This window comes from Aspergillus sydowii, assembly GCF_001890705.1.
Source record: "Aspergillus sydowii CBS 593.65 unplaced genomic scaffold ASPSYscaffold_1, whole genome shotgun sequence".
NCBI lineage: Eukaryota > Fungi > Ascomycota > Eurotiomycetes > Eurotiales > Aspergillaceae > Aspergillus > Aspergillus sydowii.
The window spans coordinates 2,459,635-2,477,172 of NW_024467859.1; the positions used below are offsets into that span (position 1 = coordinate 2,459,635).

Sequence of the window (17,538 nt, forward strand, 5' to 3'; positions counted from 1 at the left end):
TCGAGCTTGGAATTGCCACCGGTTTCATAATTGATAGCTTGGGCACTAGACGTGGGCTCTCGACGTGGGTCTATCTGGCGAAGGATCTCTAGCGAAGGCCCAGGCGAATCCCATCGGACCCAGAAGGCCAGGACCGTTAGGAACCGTAATATTAACTTAGTTAAATAATCAAACTAGCCCAGTAAGCCGTTCCTGTCAAAAGTACCGATGAGGCAGCCAAGGAATCACGAAAAACCAACTGACAGGTGCTCGAAATCCTCCAGGATTGTGACGAAGCAAGGCATCGTGAGCTAACAACCCCAGCAGAGATTCGGCGATACACGAATCAGACTCGTCAGGGATTTTCCGCCCGCTGAAGTCTGCTCAGACTCCGTCGTATTTGGCGTCTCCAACAAAAGCAATATGGATTATTCCTCCGCTGTGCGCCGGCCGTGTCCCCACTGGCTTACATTAGTATATATTAGCCTCCCCGGGGAGACAGCAAGACAGCCACAAACGATCCGTGCGCGAGGTCAAATCACACTGTTAATGCGGTGACTCTCCTCTTCACGCGTTAGGCAAGAGTCTACAGCGGACGTGGCTTCACCTGCTGGTCCAGAAGCCCCTGTCATCCCCACTGCCAGAGACAAGTCCGGTATTGTTCTGCTCGAAGGAGCCTAAAGGAGTCTTGCACCGATCCCAACGATCCCAATCAACGTTCAGATTAGATAGTTCTACGCAGTCATTGGCCTTTGCTGCTTGCATCGCCCCATCCACGGTTCGTCCCAACAGAGCAGCTGCGGACTTAAATTCGCCAGCTCTGGACCATCTCCTGCTCGTCTGTCCTTATCCTCCTGCATGCAATCCCAATTGCAGCTGCCCTCACCTGCAAAATGGCCGGCTTTGCGACGTATCTTCTCGGTGCCCTCAGCGCCTTCGTAATTGCCCGCTTGGTACTCTCCCTTCTCAAGCAGCCCTCCCTGCCCCTACCACCAGGTCCCAAGCCTGCCCCCCTCATCGGAAACATCCACCAGCTCCCCAAGAGCCTGCAGTGGCTGGAGCTGTACCACTGGAGCAAGAAATATGGCCCCGTCATGCACCTCAGCATGGGCGGACAGCCCCTCGTCATCCTCTCCACCTACAAGGCCGCCCACGACCTTCTCAACCGGCGCAGCGCGCGATACTCGGACCGCCCGCGCATGGTCATGGCCGGCGAGCTCGTCACCAGGGGCATGCACATGCTGCTGCGGCAATACAACGACCAGTACCGGCTCCACCAGAAGATGGAGGCCCCGCTCCTGACCCTGCGCGCTGCAAGCAACTACCGCCCGCTGCAGGACCTCGAGTCGCAGCAGCTGCTGTGGGACGTGCTCGGCGAGTGGGACAAGTACGGCGAAAAGGGCGTGGACTTCCACCACCACTTTGAACGCGCGATGGCCAGCACCATCTACTGCCTGAACTACGGGTATCGGCTGCAGACGGGGTACGAGCAGGAGCTTATGGATGGGAAGCGCGTGCAGGCGGAGTTTGCGCGGACGGGCCAGGTCGGGGCTTACATTGTCGACTCGTTCCCGTCGCTGAATTACCTGCCTAGATTCCTGGCGCCGTGGAAGAGGGAGGCTGAGGAGCTGTTCGAGCTGGAGAGACAGCTGCATGTGGGCAACTTGAAGAAGGGGCTGAAGAACCGCAAGTGGAACTTTACCAAGCATATGAAGGACTCGCCTGAGGCGGCGGGGATGCCGGAGGTCGAGCTCGCGTTTGACCTGGGAATTCTGGCCGATGCAGGTCTGGATACGTCGACTGTTGCACTGGACTGGTTCATCGTGGCCTGGATTACATCGGGCTCGCGTGGTTGGGTGAAGAAGGCCCAGCAGCTGCTGGACGAGGTCGTGGGTAAACACCGCCTGCCCAGCTTCGAGGACCGGCCTAAGCTGGCCTATATCGATGCTATTGGTACGTTCCCCTCCCTCTACATAAACTTGAATGATATAGATGTACTGACCGACCAGCGAGCGAAACCCTCCGCTGGCGCCCAGTCGTCGTACAAGGCGTGCCACACGCTACAAAAGTCGAAGATGAGTACATGGGCTATCACATTCCCGCGAACTCGACCGTCCTGCCCAACGCCTTTGCCATCACGCGCGACGAGGAAGTCTTCGGCGAGGATGTCGACAGCTTCATCCCCGAGCGCTGGCTCGCCGAGCCCACCGACAAGGAACAGGAACAGGAACAGGAACACATCGACGTCTGCGGCTTCAACACGACAGCTCTCAAGGATCTCCCGCATATTGGCTTTGGATTCGGACGCAGAATCTGCACGGGCCGTCTCATCGCGCGCAACCAGCTCTTCATCCAGATGGCGCGCATGCTGTGGTCATTTGATGTCGAGGCTGGGGTTGTCGATGAGGCTACGGGGGCGAGACACATTGTGCATGATATGGACTGTACTGAGGGCTTTGTGACCTTGCCCAAGCCGTTTAGGTCTGTGATGAGGCCCAGGGGGGAGTGGGTGAGAGATGCTATCTTGCAGGCTGGCACCACGCATGAGCTGGATCACTCGGCGATTTTGGAGGCGGCGAAGATTGAGCGGACATGATATATTTCTAAGTTGTATAGTTAATGTTTTAAATCGAATTAAACCGGTAATGTTTCGCAGTAATCACTCACCAGTAATCGTTCAACGGAGTACATCCAGATAGGGAACGACCGAGGGATCCATCTCACCCCACAGGACCACAACGATCCAACGCCTCGCCGCCGCGGGACGGAATGAGGCTGCACCCGTTCCATTGGAGTCATTAATTAAGCGAGGCGTTGGAACTTGGAAGTGGACCTGGAAGTTGGACTGGGGTCTGGAACTACTTGGGCTGCTGCTGTGGCTTACTGGCCCTGCAATTTCCGGTCCTGTCAGTGTCAGCCACGCTAATAATGGGAATTTTACCGGAAAATATTCCTTCGTTCGGGGAGTTCCGTGCAACTGGGTAATATTTTGGGCTGCTGAACTTGCTGGCTTATATCGGGCCATCCGTTGTAGTTTGCGGGCTGTTACAGTGGGATATCAACATTCTGTCAAGTACAAGCACGTTCTATTAAGAAAGCTTTGATCAATGCCAACTGATAAATATATAGACAGCTCAATCACTTCCATAGATCAATTACTCCCATAGCTTAATCCATGCCCATACCTAAACACCGGATTCAGCGTATCAAACGGCACATCCTCCATCTGCCCTTCCACCTCCTCCATCGACCTGGGCAGATCAAACGGAATCCTGCCTTCGGGCTTACTCTGCCCAAAGACCACATCCAAAAACGCCTCGCTGTCGCTGCCGTAGTTCGCCAACACAGCCTGCGCCTGTTCCACAATCTCGGGAATCACAGCCGGCCGGTCCAGCGCGATATCGACAATCGTCGGCACCGCTGAGAATATCCTCGCCTGGCGTGCCCTTTCAGTGGCATTGAATGCGAGCGAGCCTGCATGGAATCCCGCCTCGAAGGAACCATTGCGTGGTTCGTACGGTGCGTTATACCGCAGGAGTGCGTAGTCTGCTTCGCTGGGGGTCGAGACGACGGTATAGTTCCGTTCGGCCATGAATGCGCGGTCGAAGCCCTCGATGTAGAACTTTGTAGACCGAGACGGTTTTGCAAGAGGGAGGGTGCTCTGCTTGTTTGTGAGGAGGGTATATGACCGTCTCTGCGCGTCTCTGCCACTCTGCACGAAGTGCTCCTTGCCAACGATCTTGTTGGCTGCTGCAGGGTCGACGAAGGGGTTGTCGAAGAGACCGAGAATGAATTTCTCTTTGAGAAGTCGGGCGACGGAGACATCGATTCGCTCTTCTGAGATGATTCCCTCGCGCACCAGCTGCACAACAAGTTCAGGTCGCTCCTCGCCGCCGAACTGGTCGCAGCCTGCGTTGAGGATCTTGGCTGTGCGCTCGAGCTCGCTGAGGGATTCGACCCCCCAGGCGCGCGCAGGCATATATTGAGTCCCGATATAGCCATCCGTGACGAGACCCCAGTCTGTCACTACAATGCCGTCAAAACCCAGCTCGCCACGGAGGAGGTCGGTGACGATTTCCCTGTTGAAGGAGAACCCGATGGGATCGTAGTTTGTGCCAATAGGTCGGGAGTAGTACGGCATCATCTCCGTGGCACCAGCTGCAATCGCTGCCTTGAACGGGACCAGGTGCTCGTCGAAGTTGTCGCCAGGATATGTCTGGTTTTTGCCGTATACAAAGTGCGAGTCTTCGCCGTTCTCCATCGGTCCGCCGCCGGGGAAGTGCTTCGTGACGGTCTTGACGGAGTTGTGCCCGAGCTTGCCGTCATTTGCTTGGAAGCCCTTGATGTACTCCGTGATTAACTCGCTGGTTAACGTGCTGTTCTCGCCCCAGGTGCCGCTGATCCTGGCCCAGCGTGGCTCTGTAGAGATATCGACCTGCGGATGCAGCGCAGCGCGAAGCCCAACAGCCAGGTATTCCTCTCTTGCAATCTCCGCAAACTCTCTCACAAGCTGAGGATCTCTCAGGGCCGCCAATCCCAGACTCTCCGGCCACTGCGAAAACACACCAGCCTGGAACCCCGTGCCCACATTCTCCGTGAACGAGTGTCTGGGGTCCGAGGACAGCGTCACCGGAATCCCGAGCCTCGTGCGCAACGCCCGTTTCTGGACCTTATTCACAAACTCGGCAGTTGCGGTGGCGTTGGTGATGTCGCTGGCGAGGTTGAAGTGCGTCATGTGTTTCTTTGCAATCATTGTTTCGGTGCTGTTTCCTTCGCCTTCGTCGTCGAGCGGGCCTTCGGAGAGACGCGCGTGGAAGAGTTGTCCTGCCTTTTCTTCGATTGACATGCGGCGGAGAAGATCTTGGACTCGGTCGTCGACGGAGTATGAGGGATCTTTATATATGGGGTAGCCTTCGTTGCGTTGCACGAAGTCAGCTCCATGGTTGTTTATGGCCAGCCCGAGACAGCCTGGGGATATGGCTGCTAGGGCTATCACCGTCGAAATCAACCGCATGTTGAGGTCTTCTCTCAGAAGGAACAGAACTAGCGTAAAAGACAGGAATCTTGACAGGAATCTCCCCGCTGCGAAGTCCGGAAATTTAAAGCAGGGCCATGTATATACCGCTATTCATCCCCCACATCGGATGTCCACATGTTACACTGCCAACCCGCTGCAACTTTGATTTATTTTGCGGGGACGACCCTTGGCAATGTCCATTGCGCACTAGCTCTTAGAAACTACTAGCTGTAGCGATCTGGCGGACCCGAGCCCGAATTGCCATATCGTGTGCAGGAACAGGAGGTAACCCTGATACGAAGTATAAATACCCCGTCCTAACCAACAGTGTCTCACCATCTCAACCTACTCTCAGCCTCGATCCATTTAAGTATTCCCGCCACTCCTCATCTCGATTTCTGCAGATACATAGGGGGGTCCGCAATCAGGATCCTGGGGAATCCCTGCATTCCCCCAGAAGGCCAAGATGGAAATGTGGGGAGCAGCCGATTTATGGAGATACTCCAACTTGCCTCGTTTGTGGGACCACCGCAGGCCCTATAGTTACGTATTATTGATTGAGTCATCCGGCTCATGGCCCCATCTTGGGGAGCTAGCTGCCCGGGTAAACTGCGGCAGAACTGTCTGCTACCATGGGACGTTACATATACTGTACCCCCGCACTGCTTGGGTCTTTGAAGTTTGAACGAGGCTGGCGTGGGAGTACTCTAGGTAGACCTCGGTTTGTCTGTAAGAAAGTATTCAGCCGGAGACTGTGTTATGGTCTGATTCGCCGTGGTACTGCGGAATATAGTCTGGGTTATGTGGGAACAGGATCTTCTATGATTTGATTCATCATTCGAGACCACCTTTCTTCGACACCTTCCCTAAGTTTTCTGCTTCTATGTGTGGGCAGCCCTCACTGTACAGATTATGCGTCCTCAGTTTCCCCTCAGGACAGTTGAGTCCAGTACTGTAGACATCCTTCAAGTATTTCCCGTTAGAACAGCCCTAAAACAAGAACGAAATGAAAGCGCCCTCTATACCTAACCCACAAACAGAAAAAGTCTATACAAGCTTCCTCAAATCAAACCATTCCACTCTTAACATCATTCTCCCCCTCCTCCTTCCCCGCCGACTTCGACACCAGAGTCGACTGCCCAGAATCCACACTCCACTCGATCTCCATTGCACGGAGAATATGCCGCTTAGCCAAGTCCCCTGGCTCAGACACTCCCGGCCCCACAGCCCTAATTATATGTTGTTCCCGGATAGGCAGAACAGAGGAAGACCCCGAATCTTGACCCGAGAGTCCAAGCGAGGACTTGAGCTTGCTGCAGACTTTGGACTCGCGGAGTCGGGTGAGGAAGACGGGGAAGGTGAAGACGCAGGCGACGATGATCCCGATGTTGACTTCGGCAATTCTGGCAGAAGTTAATTAAGTATTTCACGCAGTGGGTTTGGTATACCGGAGTGGGCCAGGGCTCACGAGTATAGAGCGATTTCACCGGATACCCACATCACGTCCCATCCGCCGTATATGTTCTTCACGCTGATGATGAGACGGGCGATACTTGCGCCGCAGGCGCTGTAACATATTTTCAAATTAGCCCATGTTAAAGAATAAATAAGAGAAGGAAGGAAGGCACACACCCAAGTCCACTCGCAAAGGTCAAACACAGGCCAATCTTCTTCTTCCTGGACAACTTCAACTTCAACACCTGGGGTATCGGCAGAACCACCAAATAAAAATCAGTAACCACATTCGACGCCCCCTGCCAGATAACGAGACCAGTGTGCACAAAGTCGCAGAACGGGCTGATGTCCGTCCCCACCGTTACGCATATCCCGATGTTGACGGCGGACATGATGATGAAGCTTCCGTAGAGAATTCCGATTATGGCGATGCCGACCCAGATGGCGATTCTCATTTTGGCAACGGGGAAGAGACGCTTGTAGAGGAGGAGGATGGATATCTTGGTGAAGCCGACGGTCCAGGGGTATGTGATGCCTGCGGCGAGGAACTCGATAGCAATTCACATTAGTTGGTACCTCTGAAAGCCTATTGAAGTTATTACCCGTGCATTTGATTCGCTCATGAATACCGTCACTGGGATATCCCACATGTGCAGGCCGAGTCCTAGATCGAGGACTATTTGGTCAGCGGAGGTATATGGATGGCTTAAGCCAGGTGTCTTACGTTTCATGAAGCTGCCCAGGTTTGCCAGCGAGCCGATCTATACGTGTTAGAATATCCTTATTTTAGATTGGCTGCTCACTTACTACTGCAATAATGCAGGTTGCTATAGAAAATCACCAGTTAGCACTCGATAGTCAATGCAGACAGACAGGCTTACTATCATCCCAACCCCAAGACTTCAAGATGCGCGTCCGTGTGTACGCTCGCACTGACACTGCCAGCAGCATAAGAGATACGAAGACAGCAGACATTGCGATAATAGCCGGTTGTCGTGAAGGAGGATCGACGAAGTCAGTCTCGAAGCCCGGCGGCGGCGGCATAGCGGGCTGTTGATCAAGCGGTAATTCCTCCATTTAGATAGAAACTGCAAGTCTTCAAGCAATTGTAAAATCAGAGTTGATTGCGAAGCACTCGAATATGCGAAGAAGAATAACCACTGAAGGTAATGGCAGCGTCTTAAACCACATATATCTACATCACAAATCACAACAAGGACCACCATGTGCGACGCCACTAAGAAGCCATCGTACGGATTCGGAGTTCAATAGGAGTACTCATTCCTCCCAATATGGTGATCCTCTTTCAAGAAGTGACTTAACGGCGCTGCTGCCAAAGCTTCCAAAGAACCTGAACCGCGTTCTTTGTTCTTGAATAGGGCTTAGAGAGCTTGGCCGTATCCGACGTCGCACAGAGAGAACATAAATATAAAACCATTAGGAAGGGATTAATCTGTGTATTATTTTTATTCGATAATCAGATGTGCCCAGTCAGCGCCACGCTGATTCAGAGTGTCATCCACGTCCATATCCGGCTCAACGTGCCACACGCGCTTTGGCAGTCGGGCACGGGGAACCGCCGAATCCCTATCGTGGGCTCGGTATGGAGAACCAGTTCATGTACTCTTTGTCACTGGCAAAGTGCGACTGCGATGGCTGCTCCTTCCCAGGGCAGGTAGTAGAGATGGCCTTGAATGAAAGGAAAGTGCGATGGAGCAAGGCAGGTCGCTCCTTCCAAATTGCGGTCTTCTATCGTCCCTTCCTGAAATGGGCTATTTATATCTGAATTAACAGGGAAGGTGCAGGGAGGCTGCTCTTTCCCCATACCTGAACGGGCTGCCCTATTGACACAAGCAGAGGATAATATGGAGAATACCAGGCCTTGTGGAAGTGCGAGTTACTTCTATATAGAGTAAGCATTCGTGATTTTAATATATTATTCAAGTTAACTTAACGCCAATCATTACCCTAAGATTAAGCTTTATTTCTGCAGGACTCGCGAATGAGCTCTCGCGGGATGATTGACAAGCCCTTCGCAGAAGCTTTTTGCCGAGAACACCCACGCCTGGGTGCTTGATGGGCCACGAAGGTACTCGGACTCTGGCGTGGGGTTGTCTGTGCAGAACGTACCGTGAGCATCACTGCCTGAAGGGGAAATGGCACCGTGTGGAAACTGGAAGCCTGTGGGGTGTTACCAGAGTGTGGCCTGAGTGATACCTCCCTTATTGTTATATCTGATGTTAAAGGATGAGGTTGTGATGTTATACAACCTGTCAATCAATATGCGCAACAGTTAAGAACCGTGCATCAAAAGGATATACTGCAGTGTGTCTACATCGGCAACATGACCATCACCACGACTTCTGCAGCCTGCAGGGTCCCCAAATCAAGACAGCGAGGACCGCCGCAGAAATTGCGACCCTGTAGATCGGCGCCCAGAGCTATAAAGCAGGATTGTCCTCTCGTAACAAACTCAGCAGAGCAAGTTAGCCACGTTAGCCATGGGTTTCAAGGGCATTGTCAGCGCAGCCCTGCTGCTGGGCCAAGCGAATTCAGCCTTCAGCAGACCACAGGACCACGGCATCGTTCAAGTGTCGACGTCTAAATCAGTCCATCCGGGCGAGCTGGCCAATGTTCACTTGAACTGGCTGGACAGCCCGCCGAGTGCCATCCGGGCTGTGTATGCCTCCTGCTCGAGCCCTAATTCCACCTCCACCCAGCACACCATTGGCAGTTTCAATGTCCGTGGACAGCCTCCCCAGCGACTTGCCTGGGCAGTCCCAGACGATGCCCAGGGGGACAACTGTATCTACGTATATGGAGTCCAGCCGGCACGTATCCTGGGCAAGAGTGAGCCCGTCCATCTCACGCGAAAGGCAAAAAAGCGATCCGTTGCCGACTTGGACAACCCCCTGCTGAAGGACTTTGATGCGCTGGGAGCCTGGTTCGATGGAGTAGCTGCCATAAAGAAAAAGACCGATTCCACTGGCGGCGTTGCATCCGGAAACTCACCCAAGGATGCCAAAATCGCCATTGTCGGTGCTGGAGTTTCGGGCCTGGCCACGGGCTTGATGCTGGACAGCGTTGGTATCCATAACTGGGAAATCATCGAAGCCAGCGAGCGTGTTGGAGGCCGTTTCCGCACGCGATATGTGGCTGGGACAGATGAATGGGCTGAGATGGGACCCATGAGGCTTCCACACTCTGTGACCTACAAGAACGACAACGAGACGCTCAAATATACCGATCATGAGATGGTTTTCCAGCTGGCCCATACCCTCAATGACATGAACAAGAACGACACCAAGTGGAAGATCGACTTCATTCCCTGGATCCAGCACCATCCCAATGAACTCATTGCCCAAGACACCCGTCGACACCCCGATGGCTCCATTCCCACTCGGGCTGAAATCGAGGCAGACCCAAGTTTGAATGAAGCTGATGATATAAACACCGCTGAGTACGACAATACCGAACACCAGATGGACCTCATCCTCAAGAACGAGACGACCCTCAAGTCCCTCCAAAAGGACGTCTGGCGGGCCCACAAAACCGCCATGGAGGAAGGCCTCGACGACTGGAGCGAGCAGGCCATGATGCGCCACGTCTTCAAAGCCAGCCAGAACGTCACCGATGAGATCTGGACAGCCTCTGACTACGACGTCTTCTGGGATGAGCTGCACCACAACTCCAACCTGGGATTCGACGGCACCAAGGAGGCCCTGGGAGAGACAAACTGGCTCTGCATCGACGGCGGCTTCAACCGTCTCTCCGACGCCTTCCTCCCCCATGTTAGGGATAGACTCACCCTCAACCGCCAGATCCGCAAGCTGGAGTCAGTGCCAGGTCCTAACAACACCACTCGCACTCGTCTCTCATGGTATCCCAGCGTCAAGAACCGCACCTACGAATCCAAAGACTACGACTACACCATCATGGCCGTTCCATTCACCATGACCCGCTTCATGGACCTCCCCAAGTTCTCCTCCGTGCTGGACCGCGCCACCAGCGAAGCCGGCCTCCGCTTCAAGTCCGCATGCAAAGTCGCCCTGCTATTCAGCGAACGCTTCTGGGAAAAGGGCGCCCGGCCCATCTTCGGCGGATACTCCAAACCCCCCAGCGACCCCGTCGGCGCCCTGTACTACCCGGTCTACGGCCACAACAAGTCCCGCCCGGGTGTGATAATGCACTACCGCGGCGGGGACTGGAGCGACCGGTTCGTGAGTTTCTCGGACGAGGAGCACGTCCAGACGGTTCTCGATTCGATTGTGTCTCTCCATGGGGAGCAGGCGAGGGAGCTTTACACGGGCGACTATGAGCGGCTTTGCTGGTTGCAGGATGAGCATACGGCGACGGCGTGGTGTCGGCCGGATGTTGAGCAGCATAAGCTCTATATCCCTGCTTATCATAATACGGAGCATAACACGATCTTCATTGGGGAGCATACGTCGCCGACGCATGCGTGGGTGAGCTCGTCGTTGCATTCTTCTGTGCGTGGGTCTGTGCAGCTGCTGTTGGAGCTGGGGCTGGTGGACGAGGCGAAAGAGTTGAATGAGAAGTGGATGGGGAGATGGATTAAGCTGTGAAGTTAACTGTGGATATTCTGGAATAGAACAGTCAAAGAGTACAAATTGTATAGAGTATAGAATGGGGCATGTTGAGATATGTCAAGTAATAGAATATACTAGACGGCCGTTCAATCCCACTCCCTGCAATTACTTAACTTGTCTTTATCTTATCAAATAAATATGATAATCATTAGTTAAGAAATCTCTCACAATCATCCCAACCCCTCTATCCAAGCACCACGGTCCTCATTGATCGGCGCTGTCTGTCTGCACACACCAATTCCCACTGTCGATCACAGGGCAGACTCGTGCATTATGACATTCAGCATGAAGTCCTTTATACCAAACAGCATATATCTGCTGCCCATATGACTTCTCGGGTGTATACAACTATACATGGTAGTAGCAGAGTACCGGTACCAAACCGCAGCACTCTCAGACTTCCACACACAGCATCACCACCAAGTTGATCGACGGCCAAGATGACAGCGTGGGGGTCAGGAACATCGCAATCGCGCACTTGCCGACATGCTTTTGTCGGCCCAAACCGCGTGTGGACCGTTGAGCTGCGCAAGGTACCCGGTCAGCCCACGCAGTCGTGGGTCCCCTGGGATGTTATCAGATTTATTTATCAGATCATAAGGCTGAGCTGGAGTACGAAGTGAGTGCACTCTGTAGTATCTCAGCACGGGCAGCATGAGAGTTAACTGCTTTCTGAGCCAAAGAGCTCGCCTTTTGGTGCTGTTGGTTGTCGAGTTGGTTGCGGTTTCTCGGGCTACGATTATAGATAATGGCAAACTGGCCATTGTGGATGGCATCAACTATTATGCGGGAGGTTTTCCTGTGTCGAGGCTTTCTCCGGTGCGATCTTTCAGCTCGACAGAGGGGGCTGATCTCATTCCTATGACGGTGATCCGGTCGACGGTGTCTGGCTTCAACGACGACGACTTGGAGGAGACTGTTGCGAACTTTTCTCGCAATGATGACGTTTTTCAATGGGGGTTTCTGGAAGGTATCGTCCATTCGCTTTCTATCGTATACACTGTATGTGTACTGACAGCACCATAGCCCTATATGTGGAGTATACTGGACACGACCAAGGGCATATTTCCGGTTCATTTAATAAGACTCACAACAGCACCACCAAGCTTGTGATGGCTTCATCAAACTACAATCCCCAGGGATCCGCAGTCAAAGCTACTCTCAGCGATGATATACCTCAAGGGCCCTACTTCATGTCTACCCAGACAGGCTCGCTCTATCAAGCCCACCGTCTATATCCCGACCGCCAGCTCGCTTTTACAGAGGCAGCGATCAGTGATGGTACCGGTGGATTTATGCCATTACCAGCAACAACACAGGTAATATAAACCCCCTAATGGCAGTCCATCCTCTTACCTGAAACAGGGAGCCATGACCAAGAGCCTCGCGGTACCATCTCGCCTATACTATGCACCCACGCCAGACAAGCCACTTTCGGGGGTACGTTCCCAAGCTACCTCATCTACCGGATATCGTCCCTCGTACGCATGATGATTTATCAACTAATACCATCCAGCTCCGCCTCGGCATAAAAGACATCTTCCACCTCAAAGGCCTCCGCACAAGCGGCGGCAACCGCGCCTTCTACGACCTCTACCCTCCACAGAACAAAACCGGCTCTGCGGTGCAACGCCTAATAGACGCCGGCGCCGTGGTCGTCGGCAAAATGGGCACAGTGCAGTTCGCAAACGGCGACAATCCAACGGCGGACTGGGTTGATTTTCACTGTCCTTTTAATCCGCGGGTATTCCCCCTCCCCCCTCCTCGCGAGATAGGGTCGGACTCTGTTTGTTAATGTTGATAGGGAGATGGATATCAAGCACCAGGCGGCTCCTCGTCTGGCCCTGCGGCCGGTATGGCCTCGTACGACTGGCTTGATATTGCCGTCGGCAGCGACACAGGCGGGTCCATGCGCAGTCCTGCTGGGTTCACGGGTCTCTACGCCAACCGTCCGTCAACTGGAGTCCTTAAGTCTGACGGGGTCTTACCACTTAGTGCACCGCTCGACTCCGTTGGGGTGTTTGCGCGGGATGCACGGACTTGGTCGACTGTCATGCATGCCTGGTACCGCGATTTGTTGACTGATTATAAGGTATATCCGAGACGGCTGTTCTATTCGCGAGATTCGTTTCCCGATGTGGATACGGAGGCTGGGGCGCTTCTTGACGGTGTTGTTGGGAAGGTTGAGAAGTTCTTAGATGTGCAGAGGGAGGCTGTTGATACGCAGTCGAGGTGGGAGGAGACATATCCAGAGGGTGCACCGGGGAATGTGACGGATTTGTTGAATACGGTGAGTACCCGCCCTTCAAGCCGGCTATTTCAACCCGACTAAACATGAACATACTAGACTTATGCCTTCCTCACGTCCGTCTATCAATATAAACACCTCGCCGAGCCATTCTTCGCCGACTACGCTGCAAAACATGACGGCCGTCGACCGTTTATCAACCCCGGCCCTCTAGTCCGCTGGCAATGGGGCCAGGATAACGGTGGTGATGTCGCCTACAATGAAGCCGTGAGGAACAAAACTATCTTCAAGAATTGGTGGGAAACAGATGGGTACGGACTAACCCATAACGAGACCTGCTCTGAGGGAATATACATCTACCCATACTCCACGGGCAAAACGCAGTACAGGAATGTGTATACAGATGCGCCAACTGACCCACCGATGGGTTTCAAGGACGGCCGCATTGCAACTATGGCTGGTGCGCCAGATCTTGTGGTTCCCGTGGGAGAATTCCCGTATAATTCAACCGTTTCTTTGACGACTGAGTATATGCCGGTGACACTGAGCTTTGTTGCGGCTCGTGGATGTGATCTGATGCTGGTGAATCTGATTCAGGAACTGCAGGACGCTGGAATACTGAAGCCAGTGGAAACGGGGGCAACGATGTACCGTTAATAGATAGAAGCTAGGGTCTATGTATTTCATTCTTAGTCTAGCTCCAGCCAACTAAGTGTAGACATTTAAAGCAGGAAGAACGACACCACTGCACTCCCCAAACCCAATCCTCCGTCCAGTATTGCGATTCACACACCAGCCCTCCATAACGACCTCATCCCCGTCCTCAAGGAACCCGATCCCGCCTTCTGCCAAACTGGCCAATTTGTTCTCGGGCAAGTGACGTTCCAGCAGGCAAGCTATACCCATATTCTCCCCGTTGGCGTTTATGCGCTGGCCGTTGTCAGAATATCACTCTAGACGGGTGAAATAGAGGTAGATAACAAACCGAACTCGTCACAGTCCCAGTCCCAAATATATCCCCTGTACTCAGTCCCTCGCCCGCACTCGCAAGATGTGCCAGCTGCTGATACGGCGTCCAGTAGAGCTCCTTCAAGTTCGTCTCCGTCACCAGATACGACTTGCCATTCCCTAGAGTACTCAAGTCAGAATCCATCTCTCTCTCTCACCAAGTAGGCAATGTAAACAAACGTATAACTCTAGCCCTCAATTCAACATCCCACGTCTCCTCCTCTCTCCTCCCCCTCCAAGCCAAATGCCTCAACGGCGGCGGATCCTGCACCTTCGCACTAGCAGCCGTACACGCGCCCAATGCCTCCATCGTGACAATCCACGGCGAAATCGTCGTCCCGGCCCCCTTCCCGTGGAACGGACCTAGCGGCACCATCTCAAACCCCTGGATATCCCGCGCGGACCAGTCATTCAGCAGCACCATGCCGAAGATATACCCCGGGGCGTCGGCGATGTCGAGGATGGAGCCCGGTGCGAGCGGGCGGGCGAGGAAGAGGCCGATTTCGAGCTCGAAGTCGAAGTGGGTGGAGGGTTGGAAGGTGGGTTTATTACTAGTATTGGTACTGGATGTGGATGTGGATAGTGATGGTGATGGCGATGGCGGTGCGAATACGCCGTTTGGGCGCCGGATGGGCGTGCCGGAGATGCGGAGGCTGGATGTGCGTCCGTTGTAGACGCTGGGGATGATGAACCAGTTTGAGGGGGTCGATATGTTCATTATTTTGCTGCACTGGGCAGGAGTATATACTGCTTAGCTTTGATATTATGAGAAGACGGGGAAAGATAAGGGGAGGGGGGTACGTTTTGGGTATGCTCGAGCGAACAGTAAAAGTCGGAAAAGTTCTTCGTTTCCATCGGGAAATGGTGTATAACTTTCTCGAGTGGGATCGCATATTTGCGGCGATTGTCTGCATCTGATAGCAGAGTTGTCAATAGAGCCCTAGCCTGGCTGTGGGAGGACTGCGGGAGGGCTGCGAAGGCATTCAGCGTTGGCTATACAGGTTAGTTACTCTGTTTTCATTTGTCCGCCGACAGTACCTGTGAGAATATATCGGTTTCAAATCCAGGAACGGGCTTGAAGTGGCCATCCTTCTCTATCGCGCTGAGATCAATGGCGTTGTTGTCCAAGGCTGTCGCACAGCGCGGGGTTGGGCTGTCGGTGGTCGAAATGACACCGTAGGGGAGGTTGTCGATTGGGAATGGAGTTGACATTTTGACGACAAAAATTATTTTGGTGGATTACGGTGTTCTATTTTGCTACTCATATGTTAATTGTGTTGGGCAGCGGTGCATGTCAGCTTTTTATATATTCGTCAGAATACTCCGGTCCCAGTCACCAACATGCAGGCCGGCTATTTTCGACCACCGATCAAAGTATATTAGTGGTTACTATGCTTGTACGCGGGGTAGTCCAGGGTTCAGGTATGCACTTCTACAATATTTAAAATCGCAAACACGAAATTCATTGAACGCTGTTTATCGTAATTCATGCCTTAACCAGCAATAATCAACTTTTCATGGCTAGCAATATAATGGATATGCATGGTCAACGCCTCGAGACTGGCTGGAGAACGTCGAGATACGGGAGAGGAATCACTGTTGCACAGCCGTCTCTCACTGTTCCCGGTCGGGATGCCCTACCGACGGCTGGCAAGAGGCCTGCCTGATGCGGTTTTGCGGGCGTGGGGTCTCTTCCCCGTCTACTACCCAGCGTTGCGCCCATAGGCCACCGCGTCTAGTTTTCAACGGTGATCTTGACCTTCTTCTCCGGGGGAGGGATGACCTGGTCTTCTGCTGCGCCTGTGAGGTTGGGCAGTTCCGTGACGGCCGCCTTGATGATTTCGAGCGACTTGGCGATTTCGTCCTCGGTGATGACAAGAGGAGGCGCGAGGCGGATGATGTTTTGGTGGGTAGGTTTGGCCAGGAGACCCTTCTCCTTCATCAGCATGCAGAGATCCCACGCGGAGTGGCCGTTGGTCTTGGACTCGTCAATAACGATCGCATTAAGCAGTCCCTTTCCTCGGACAGTCTCGATTATGGGGCTCTGGATGGCCTCCAGCCCACTGCGGAAGATCTGGCCCAGCTTCTCAGCCCGCTCGACCATGTTCTCCTCCTTGACAATTTCCAAGGCGCGGATCGCGACGGCACAGGCGAGAGGATTGCCACCGTAGGTTGACCCGTGAGTGCCAGGCTCAACAGTGAGCATAACATCCTTGCTGCCCAGCACGCAGGAGACAGGGTACATGCCGCCGGAGATAGCCTTGCCCAGCAGAACCATGTCGGGTTTAATGCCGCTCCACTCGTGGCAGAGCAGCTTGCCAGTCCGCGCGATACCGGTTTGGATCTCGTCGCAGATCAGCAGGACCTTGTGCTTGTCGCACAGTTCTCGTGCCAATTGCAGGTAATCGTCATCCGGAACAATAATTCCGGCCTCACCCTGGATGGGCTCAACGAGGAAGGCAGCAAGAGTCGGACCGACCTTCTCAAAGGCTTCGCGCAGAGCATCCTTGTCATTGTATGCAATGGGCTTGTCGGTGCCGGGGATCGTGCAGCCGATGTTGGGGACGTACGGCCCGTAGTTCTCGCGCGACTCGGGGTCGGAGGACAGCGAAATGGCAGCCATCTGCAAGAAGTCAGTCACGACGCTAACAATTCACACTGGGCGTATTTACCGTTCGGCCGTGGAAGTTGTTCTCCGCACTGAGGATCACCGCCTGGTTCTCGGGGATGCCCTTGACCTTGTAACCCCACTTGCGGGCGATCTTGAGGCCGGTCTCGACCGCCTCCGCACCGGTGTTCATGGGGAGGACCATGTCGAACCCAAAGTACTGGGTGATCATTTCGGCGAACTTGGGGAAGACATCGTTATAGAACGCGCGCGAGCTAAGCGTCAGGCGCGAGGCCTGGTCGACGAGCGCAGCGACCAGCTTGGGGTGGCAATGGCCCTGGTTGACTGCGGAGTATGCGGAGAGGAAGTCGAGGTAGTGGCGGCCCTCGGGGTCCCAGACGGACGTTCCCTGGGCGCGGGCGAAGACGACGGGGAGCGGATGGTAGTTGTGAGCAGCAAAATCCTTCTCAGCCTGGATAGCCTCCGTGGTGGAGGCGGAGTGGTATGCAGACGCAGCGCCGTTTGTACCGTTGGACGCCATGGTGGTTGAGAAATGAAACAGAAGAGGGGGGGGGATGAGACGAGGGCAGATGAAGAGCAGAGATGAAGAGGA

At 53.8% G+C, this 17,538-nt stretch overlaps 7 protein-coding genes across 7 annotated transcripts; 3 read left to right on the forward strand and 4 right to left on the reverse strand.

The window, feature by feature from the left end:
• Positions 1-505: 505 nt before the first annotated feature.
• Positions 506-2,575, forward strand: ASPSYDRAFT_127560 (cytochrome P450; the record flags this gene model as incomplete). The annotated part of the gene is made up of 2 exons (XM_040840478.1): positions 506-1,932; positions 1,989-2,575. Exons 1-2 carry the CDS (start codon positions 873-875, stop codon positions 2,573-2,575), a joined length of 1,647 nt encoding a protein of 548 aa, XP_040707996.1. The 5' UTR covers positions 506-872.
• A 513-nt stretch (positions 2,576-3,088) lies between these two features.
• Positions 3,089-4,993, reverse strand: ASPSYDRAFT_167594 (glycoside hydrolase family 3 protein; the record flags this gene model as incomplete). The annotated part of the gene is made up of 1 exon (XM_040843379.1): positions 3,089-4,993. One exon carries the CDS (start codon positions 4,991-4,993, stop codon positions 3,131-3,133), a length of 1,863 nt encoding a protein of 620 aa, XP_040707997.1. The 3' UTR covers positions 3,089-3,130.
• Positions 4,994-6,062: 1,069 nt separating this feature from the next.
• Positions 6,063-7,528, reverse strand: ASPSYDRAFT_84214 (uncharacterized protein; the record flags this gene model as incomplete). Its single annotated transcript, XM_040851318.1, has 7 exons — positions 6,063-6,399; positions 6,465-6,563; positions 6,629-6,999; positions 7,054-7,127; positions 7,176-7,212; positions 7,259-7,278; positions 7,333-7,528. 7 exons carry the CDS (start codon positions 7,526-7,528, stop codon positions 6,063-6,065), a joined length of 1,134 nt encoding a protein of 377 aa, XP_040707998.1.
• Positions 7,529-8,952: 1,424 nt separating this feature from the next.
• Positions 8,953-11,097, forward strand: ASPSYDRAFT_192337 (flavin monoamine oxidase family protein; the record flags this gene model as incomplete). The annotated part of the gene is made up of 1 exon (XM_040843655.1): positions 8,953-11,097. The coding sequence occupies one exon, from the start codon at positions 8,953-8,955 to the stop codon at positions 11,035-11,037; it is 2,085 nt and encodes a 694-aa protein (XP_040707999.1). The 3' UTR covers positions 11,038-11,097.
• A 618-nt stretch (positions 11,098-11,715) lies between these two features.
• Positions 11,716-13,966, forward strand: ASPSYDRAFT_53739 (glutamyl-tRNA(Gln) amidotransferase, subunit A; the record flags this gene model as incomplete). The annotated part of the gene is made up of 6 exons (XM_040848736.1): positions 11,716-12,031; positions 12,088-12,380; positions 12,427-12,501; positions 12,578-12,805; positions 12,866-13,351; positions 13,409-13,966. 6 exons carry the CDS (start codon positions 11,716-11,718, stop codon positions 13,964-13,966), a joined length of 1,956 nt encoding a protein of 651 aa, XP_040708000.1.
• Positions 13,933-15,575, reverse strand: ASPSYDRAFT_127564 (uncharacterized protein). Its single transcript, XM_040840479.1, has 5 exons — positions 15,356-15,575; positions 15,119-15,310; positions 14,498-15,047; positions 14,295-14,437; positions 13,933-14,239 (listed from the first exon to the last, which is right to left on the reverse strand). The coding sequence occupies exons 1-5, from the start codon at positions 15,527-15,529 to the stop codon at positions 14,018-14,020; spliced, it is 1,281 nt and encodes a 426-aa protein (XP_040708001.1). The 5' UTR covers positions 15,530-15,575; the 3' UTR covers positions 13,933-14,017.
• Positions 15,576-16,052: 477 nt separating this feature from the next.
• On the reverse strand, positions 16,053-17,466 carry ASPSYDRAFT_142196 (ornithine aminotransferase; the record flags this gene model as incomplete). Its single annotated transcript, XM_040841220.1, has 2 exons — positions 16,053-16,940; positions 16,990-17,466. 2 exons carry the CDS (start codon positions 17,464-17,466, stop codon positions 16,053-16,055), a joined length of 1,365 nt encoding a protein of 454 aa, XP_040708002.1.
• Positions 17,467-17,538: the final 72 nt, after the last annotated feature.

Excerpts from the sequence above, each read along its gene's own strand:
- ASPSYDRAFT_127564 (XM_040840479.1), bottom strand. The coding sequence starts at position 15,529 with ATGTCAACTCCATTCCCAATCGACAACCTCCCCTACGGTGTCATTTCG. Across the intron at positions 15,311-15,355 it reads AAACCGATATATTCTCACAG|CCAACGCTGAATGCCTTCGC; the intron begins GTACTGTCGGCG and ends TAACCTGTATAG. Across the intron at positions 15,048-15,118 it reads CGCTCGAGCATACCCAAAAC|TGCAGCAAAATAATGAACAT; the intron begins GTACCCCCCTCC and ends ACTCCTGCCCAG.